This window comes from Emiliania huxleyi (genome assembly GCF_000372725.1).
Source record: "Emiliania huxleyi CCMP1516 chromosome Unknown EMIHUscaffold_179, whole genome shotgun sequence".
NCBI classification, from domain to species: domain Eukaryota; phylum Haptophyta; order Isochrysidales; family Noelaerhabdaceae; genus Emiliania; species Emiliania huxleyi.
The window spans coordinates 53,443-61,320 of NW_005200793.1; the positions used below are offsets into that span (position 1 = coordinate 53,443).

At 64.5% G+C, this 7,878-nt stretch overlaps 3 protein-coding genes across 3 annotated transcripts in view; 1 reads left to right on the forward strand and 2 right to left on the reverse strand.

Annotated features, from left to right (window-relative positions):
• Window positions 1-250: 250 nt before the first annotated feature.
• On the forward strand, window positions 251-952 carry EMIHUDRAFT_112955 (hypothetical protein; the record flags this gene model as incomplete). The annotated part of the gene is made up of 1 exon (XM_005783601.1): window positions 251-952. The coding sequence occupies one exon, from the start codon at window positions 251-253 to the stop codon at window positions 950-952; it is 702 nt and encodes a 233-aa protein (XP_005783658.1).
• A 402-nt stretch (window positions 953-1,354) lies between these two features.
• EMIHUDRAFT_418314 (hypothetical protein) lies at window positions 1,355-4,237 on the reverse strand. Its single transcript, XM_005783602.1, has 8 exons — window positions 4,077-4,237; window positions 3,465-3,957; window positions 3,369-3,393; window positions 2,963-3,024; window positions 2,415-2,433; window positions 2,172-2,252; window positions 1,941-1,991; window positions 1,355-1,839 (listed from the first exon to the last, which is right to left on the reverse strand). Exons 1-8 carry the CDS (start codon window positions 4,127-4,129, stop codon window positions 1,781-1,783), a joined length of 843 nt encoding a protein of 280 aa, XP_005783659.1. The 5' UTR covers window positions 4,130-4,237; the 3' UTR covers window positions 1,355-1,780.
• A 3,298-nt stretch (window positions 4,238-7,535) lies between these two features.
• The window catches only part of EMIHUDRAFT_112958 (hypothetical protein), a gene marked incomplete at both ends in the record, with an annotated part of 1,905 nt that continues 1,562 nt past the window's right edge, over window positions 7,536-7,878 (reverse strand). Inside the window, one exon of the mRNA XM_005783603.1 lies at window positions 7,536-7,612. Within this exon, the coding sequence (XP_005783660.1) occupies window positions 7,536-7,612 (77 nt within the window). The remainder of the gene's footprint in view (window positions 7,613-7,878) is intronic.

A 7,878-nucleotide genomic window follows, 5' to 3' on the forward strand; every position in this document is an offset into this window, starting at 1 on the left:
TCGAACGGAGTTCACGAACGTTCGTTCGTTTTCGCAGTTCGCGCCTTCCACAGCCGGCGCGGTCCGTTCAGTTTCGAGGTTCGGGCTGGGCCCCGCCGGCTGCGTTCGTTCGAGTTCGGAGTTCGCGAAATCCGCGCGAACTCGAAGGGCTGGGGGACGTTCGGAAAATTCTTTTTTTGTAAAACACGCCAATACCTGGGTACCCGGTACCCGCCGGGCGTTCTACGGCGAGCCACTCTGCATGGCAGCAATGGAGGCCAACAAATCCTTGGACGAGATCATAAAGGAAAAGTCGAAGTCCAAGGCCGGCAGCAGCGGCAAGAACGAGCTCACGGCCGATGTCGCAAAGCGCAGCAAGGCGCAGCGCGCAGCCAAGGCTGCCAAGGCGCGAGGCATGGACGTCGACGCGCCGGCTGCGCCGATTGTGAAGCCCCGCAAGAAGGGCGGGGCCTCGGGCGCCAAGGCCAAGATCGGCGCCAAGCGGGTCGGAAAAGCCGCCGGCGCGAAGACTGCGGCAGGTGGCTCCAAACAGGGCAGGTCGCTCCAACAGCAGATGGGGAAGGCCAAGGGCACGAGTAGCAAGCCAGTCGCGGCGTCACAGATCAAAATTGTGATCCCCGGGACGACGAGCCCGGCAAAGCTGCTGCCTGGTGGCCGCGGACGCGGCGGCGGCGGCGGCGGCGGCGGCGGCCGTGGCAAGGGAGGCGTTCGTGGCGACGGCGGCAAGGGCGCGCGCGGCGGTGGCGGCAAGGGCGCGCGCGGCGGCAAAGGTGGCGGCGGCAAAGGTGGCGCGCGCGGCGGCGGCGGGCAGGCGGGCACCCGTGGCATTGGCAAGCAGCGCGTCGTGATCGTGGCGGGCGGGCGGTCTGGTGGCGGCGGCGGGACGGCAAAGAAGACGAGGAAGGGAGGTGGCGGCGCCCCGACAAGTCTGTCGGCACGCTTCGGCGCGTGAGGAGGAGCAGGCCACACAGACGCGGCCTCGCGATAGCAACGCCGATGGCGTGTGGCGCGGGAGAGTAGTGGGTGCTGCCAGTGTAGCGCGCTACACACACACACACACGGCAAGTTCACCATATATGTGCATGTATCTTGGACCATTGAAGTCTTGTGGAGTTCGGACCGTCACAAGTGTCAAACTCACTCTCACATCTCCTTCCTGCGCTACATAATCTTGACTCGCTTTTGGGTTTGACATCTGGAGCCGCCCAGGTCAGAGAGACACGCGGGAATAATGCTTACGGGGTTCCCTCTAAAGCCGTACGGCTCTATCGCGTAAAGTATCGGCGCGCGCGGAGCCGCGAGTCCGCCACACACCGCGACCGGAGACGAGACACCGCGCACGCGCACGCCCAGATGCCCGTAATTACTTATTAAATTCGGGGGGTTTCTCGGTGCGCAATGTGACCCACGCCGAGCTGGCACGTACTCGATGGCCCCCACATGCAATAGATAAACAATCACACAGACCGCCGCGATGGCCCCGAAACCCGATGCGAGCAGCACACACGGGCGGGCGGGGATGCGGCCACACGGGCGGTGAAGTGCGTGCACAATGCAGAGATGCGGCATGCGAGAGAGGCTGGGCGTCGATAGTTCCGGCCCAACACAGACAGATGAGGCGGCGGGCGAGGAACCGTCGCAGGCCGGGCTGCCGCCGCTGCTGCTGAGGTGCTGAGCTGCTGCCGCCACTGCTGCCGCGGCTGCTACTGCGGCTGCTGCCGCGGCGGCGGCAACGGCGGCGGCAGCGCTGTTGCTGCTGCGGCGGCGGCTCGCGCGGCGCTTAGGCGCTCTTCTTCTTCTGTGGGAGGATGTCGTCTGCGACGGCGTAGAGGAAAGTGCCTACACGGTGAGTGCACGAGGTCAAACACGGCGGAACACGTGTCCTCTCAAGCGCTAGCTGGAATACAAGACTCGTCTCTCCCGCTTCTAGAGGAAAGTGCCCCCGATGGCGATGCTGCAGCCGGCCATCTTGGAAGGGGACATCGACTCGCCTAGAGGGCACGGGGGGAGGGGAGGGGGTGGCCGGGAACGCCGTGGAGCGGCGTCGTCGATCTCCACCGAGCTCCGCCGAGCTCCGCCGAGCTTTGACGAGCTCCGCCGAGATCCGCCGAGATCCGCCGAGATCCGCCGAGATCCGCCGAGATCCGCCGATAAGTTCAGCCGGGCCGCGCCGAATGCGATTGCGCAGCCGACGATGATGATGGCGCGCTTTGCCGTGTTTGCGACCGAGTGGGTCACGCCCGAGATCTTGCCTAGAAAAGTCGGAGAAGAGTCCGAGATCTTGCCTCGAAAGGAGTGGGTCACGCCCGAGCTCTTGCCTATGGCCCAGGAGTCCGACCTGATTCGCCCGCCCTCTTGCGGGCGACCTCCCGAGATCTCGGCTGTATCTCGGCTGCATCTCGGCTAGGCGTCGCCGAGCGCGAGCGTAGACACCTGGTGAGGCACAAGCAGGGGACGGCTGAGGAGGACGAGGCGGTGAGCCCCTCTGCGGCGAGGGTGAGCAGTTTGGCTGGGTGGTGGAGAGTATGCCGGCTGCTGTGCCAGAGCCCGTTCTCAACAGCTGCAACAGCGTCTCGAGCTCTTCTTCCGAGAGCTACGTACGTATGCGGTGCGGAGCGTGGAGCCCGGCAGGGGAGCGTCGCTGGGTGCTGGGTGCTGGGGTGCTAGGTGCTGGGTGCTGTGTGCTGTGTGCTGGGTGCTGTGTGCAAGGTGCTGGGTGTTGGCTGCTGGCTGCTGGCTGCTGGGTGCTGGGGTGCTGAGTGCTGGCTCCGTCCCGTGTCCGCACTCTGCCACACATGCCGCTCAGCACGTGTGCCCCACTGAGCCTTCGGGGGGAGGCCCACCTCTGGATTCGGGGGCTGGGTCGAGGGCAGCCACACCCTGTGGCGAGTGCCCCGTGATCCTTGCGATGCGAGTGCTGGTGAAGGCGCGGCGGCCGAGGGTGGCGGCCCGAGGGGCGCACCTCGTTGTAGAGGTAGAAGGTGAGGCCAGACATGATGAGGTTGAAGCGGAAGCCGGTGTGGCCTGTCACGCGAGAGACAGCTGACGGGCCCGAAAGAGGACGGCGGCATCTCTCGGCGGCATCTCTCGGCTGCATCTCTCGGCGATCTATCTCTCGGCGATCTATCTCTCGGCGATCTCTCGGCGATCTGTCGGCGATCTGTCGGCGATCTCTCGGCGATCTCTCGGCGATCTGTCTCTCGGCGATCTGTCGGCGATCTCTCGGCGATCTCTCGGCGATCTCTCGGCTATGTCTCGCCGCCGGCGCAGCAAGCCGCACGCTCGACATATCTCGGCCATATCTCGGCCATATCTCGGCCATATCTCGGCCATATCTCGGCTATATCTCGGCAATCTCTCGTAGGCGCCGGGGAGGCCGTCGTCCTCCCAGACCTGACCAAAAAAGACAGCCGCAGTCAGGCGGTGCGCGCGGTTCGTCTTCGTTTCAGGCCGCCGTCCGCGACCTTGAGGAAGGCGTCCATCTTTTGCCACTCGCCCGTGATGAAGACGGTCGGGATCAGCAGCAGCGTCGACCACAGAGTCCCGATCGCGTAGGCGTTTGCGCCGCCGCCGATCGCTGCCTTCATGTCGCCCGCCATCGCCTTCTTGTTCTCCTGCCCGCGGAAGGCGGCGGCGACGTTGGCGCCGCCGGCGGCGGCGAGGCAGGCCCACGTGAAGTCGAGCTCGGACGCCGACGCGATGCAGATCCCGCCGATGACTGGCACGAGCATCAGCAGCTTTGCGCGTGAGACCGAGCTGCCGTACACCGCATAGCCAATCGCGGCGGCGAAGGCGGGCTCGGCGGCCTTGATGACCTGCGCGAAGGAGACGGCGCCGGCGGAGAGCGAGAAGACGGCGCCGGCGTGCGCCGCCGCCGTGAAGAAGCCGACCGGAGCCAGCTTCATCACCTGCGTGAAGGTGATCGCCGGTGCCTTGCGGGCCTCTGGCAGGATCCACCTGAGCGCGAGGGCCGGAGGCGCGGCGCGCCGGTGGGCCCCACGCCGGAGAGGCCTCGACGTGGCCAACTCGCGGAGCCGCACGACAGGGCAGGGCCGGGAGCCGGGAGGCACACGCACAGCGCGAGAGCGTAGACTGCGCCGACCGCCATCTGGATCCAAGCCATGATCATGGCATACTCGGAGCCACCACCGGCCTTGGCGGCGGTCTTGTTGAAGATGTTGTAGTAGTAGTTGCCGAGGTACCACGCCGTGAGGTAGACTATCAACCCGACGTCAACCATGGCGAGAGATGCGAAGTCGGCTCAGAGTTGGATATCTCACAGCTTCCACCAGAAAAAGAATTTCACCACTCGGGCGCACGATTCACACGACAGAAAAAGAATCTTCAGAGATAACCATTCAAGATTTATATTCACCGTGTACCTGTGTCAGCTGTTACTGTTAGTGCCAGTGCGAGCCAGTCCCGTGCCCAGTTTTGTGCGAGGGATTTTTGTTGTGAAATTCTTGCCCTGTGTACATCTCAGACATAATCACTCAAGGAGCGACATGGTGACATGCGACATCAGTGTCCGCGAACAATCATGCGAAATGCGCACGTACGTGGAACACACACCATGGAACACACCACAGCCGACGTACAACGGGCGACGCTCACGCGGGCGGGCTGGCAGATGGCGGGGCGGCCCACAACGCGGCCGCCCCCTGCCGGCGCTGCCCGGGCGGCATCTCGCCCACCCGCCGCGCCGCCTGCGTTAGCTCGTCGCAAGCCCGCTCTCGCGCCCGCCCGCCCGCGTCCCTCCACGCGTCGTCTTTCGACGGCGGTTGCGCAGCAGCCGGCAAGCTCGCGAGCGGCGATCCCAACACCCGCGCGCCCATCGCGAGCAGCGGCGAATGTTTGAGGTGCCCTCGGGGTGCGAAGCGCTGTGCTTCATAGCGCCCTCGTGCCAGTAGTCTCTCAGCCCCGGAGAGAACGCACCCCTCGACCGACGCCGCCTCGACCCCCAATTGCTCCAGCTTCGCCACCACGCCTAAAGCTTGGTCTCTCGTGGGTGGCGTCGTCTACTCCTACACTCGCACGCGTGCTCGGGTGCAGCCACTTGCGTCAGCCGCGAGCCTCTTTGCGACGCTCACAGCGGTGGCCACCGCCGTCGCGTCCGCGACGAGGCCAGCCTGCTCGCTCTCGCTGAGCGGCTGTGCGACCTGCGGACAAACGCGGGTCATAGTGAGCGATTGTTGCGAGTCCTAAAGGACGGACTCTGGGTGCGCACCACGACGCCCGCAACCTTGTCCTGCCTGAGGACCTGATCCTCACTCACCGATATGTAGAACAGCTGTGCCGGCAGCTCGCACAGCGCCGCGTGGGCTCCGGCGTCGGCAGGCTGCGCGATGGAGTAGAGCGGGAAGACCGGTTCTGCGGACGCGGTGTTGAGGAGAAGCTCGGTGGCGTTGACACCAGACGCCTCGAGCCTACAGAAGGTAAATGGGCACCTTAGACGCGAGAGTTGCCAAGGGAGCAAACCGCACATGCACCAAGCATCTCGGAAGCTCTGTGCCCCGCCGGCGTCGCGGAAGCAGATGGTGATTGGCTCAGTGCCCTCGCCGAGCGCGAGCGAGAGGCACTTGCCCGCGTAACTCGTCCTGGCAAGAGCGCCCGCCGGCAGCCCGTGCATCCAGTGATCCAGCCACCGCGACCCCTCAAAGGCCGACCGGCCGAGCACGTTGTCGCCCAGCTCTGTCATGTAGAGCTCGAGATGCTGCATTGGGAGCCTAAGGGACAAGGCTGGTTGTCACAACATGACGTGGCAAACGCGAGCAGCGCTCGCCGGATGTGCCCGTCCATCAGGAGCAGGTAGGCGAGCACCTCGAGGACCTCAAACGCCTCGGCGAATTTGGTCGCCCCGATGTTGCGCAGCGGGTCGGTGCGCTCCGCGGCGCCCATGCACGCCAAAAACACGCGCACGCAAGGCAGCCCCAAAACTTGATTCGAATGGCGTTTGTTGTAGAGATTTCACGTGGTCGAGCGCCTTTACATCGCTATGCGGCGACTCACAGCTCCCTCGCACTAGAAAAAGACGACCGCGAGGTGGCATGAAGGTTGCAGCGAGAAGCGGCGAGAGACTGCGAAGAGAGATAGGAAGAGGCAGACGCCCAAGGGTGGGCGACGGCTAGCGCACCACACTCCTCTCCTTAAAATCCCTGTGTGGTGGCGGCGTGCCGTCCTCCCATCCCTCCCTTGGGTTGTCTGTTTTCTTTCTTTCTTTAGGTAGGTAGGTAGGTGTTACCTCACACTGTCTAGGCAGAGACAAGGAGGGCCCCCGCACACACGAACCCACACATACCGTACAGAGAGGGACGAGTGCACGCATTGGGCATCAGAGAGCCATAAGTGTCTGTTGCTGTTTGGCTTGAGCCAAGCAGGCACACCCGCGCGCGAGTGATTAGGCCAGGCCCGAAGCCTGACTCAAGCCAAGGTGGAGCACAGGGACAGGGACACTGTACTCACGTACTGACATCCCGCCCCGCGCCAGGGGCGGTGGCGCGCGCCGCGCCGGGACACTTTGGACCCGCAGCCTGGCATACGCCAGGCCACAGATCCGCCGGCAGAGCCTTATTTCTGCATCCGCGATCCGCGCCGGCTCTCAGGAGAGATCCGGCGCGGTGCTGACCGCGTCCTGGTGTCTGGAGGGAAACGGTGCAGCTGCGGCATGTCGCAGTGCGGCATGCCGCAGTGCGTCACGCGGCGCTCCTGCAGCAGCGCGCGCGCGGTGGTGAGGAGGGAGCAAGCCCTTGAGCTGTTGGCGTAGTCCATCGCCCGCGCACGCGCGCCGGCCTTGAGGTGGTTCCACCAACAACTGGCCCAGGGGTTGAGACCCTGCGGCGTTCACGCACGGACCCGCCTCGGTATGCGTATGGCTAACCTGTTGGCGAGCGGTGCCTATTGGCGCTGCGACCGCGACTGCCAGGAACGTGCAGAACACGCTCGCAAGCAGACCGTATGGCAAGGCCGGCACCGTGGCTGTGCGCTCAGCGAAGAGGACAGCCACCCTTTGAAGACGAGATGTCAGATGAAGACGCTGTCACTGTTCGCCTAACCCTTATTCAATTCCCGGGAAAAAATGCGCTTAGTTTCGATCCGCTCACAACTCAATTCTATCGACGATGGCAAAAGCAGCACAGCCTCCGGTAGCAGAGTCTGCATCACACACTGCGGAGCGCGTGGGGCCGGGAGCGGGTGCGGTGGGGCAAAACTCAGTCGCTCTACTAAGTAGGCATCGGGTTTTCGGGTTGCCACGTTACTAGCTCCGAGTAGAGGGGGCGTTCCGCCGCTAGGGGACACCCAAAGCGCAGAACTAACCCTCGGAGAACCGTGTTTACTTTATGGCCCTTTCCCTGCGAACGCGCACCCCCGCCCCTAGCTAGGGGTCAGGGCTCATATCTTGCCCCCGCAACCCGATGCCTATCATCCGGCCCGCTGGGTGCGCTTCTTAGCTCCCCGGCCCTGGATGTGCGATTAATGACTGCACTCCAAGTGCTCCAAGATGGGGTGTTATTCAATTCCCGGGAAAAAATATGCGCTTAAAGATCGGCGCAAGACACGGTCGCGATGCCTCGTGTGAACGCTTTGAAGAGTGACTTCTCGAAGTCACTCGGTCCTACGGAGAGACACTGGGCGGGGCGGTGGGCGTGCGGGCGCGGCGTGCGGTGGGTGTGTGAAACACTGTGTGTGGGGAGGGCGGCGGGGGCGGGGAGGGTTCTGGGGACCACGGAGAGGGAGGAGGGGGGGCGGAGGGGGGTAGTGAGGGAAGGGGCGGACGGGGGGGAGGGGGGAAGGAAGGAGTTGGTGGCGGCGAAGAGACACTGGGCGGGGCGGTGGGCGTGCGGGCGCGGCGTGCGGTGGGTGTGTGAAACACTGTGTGTG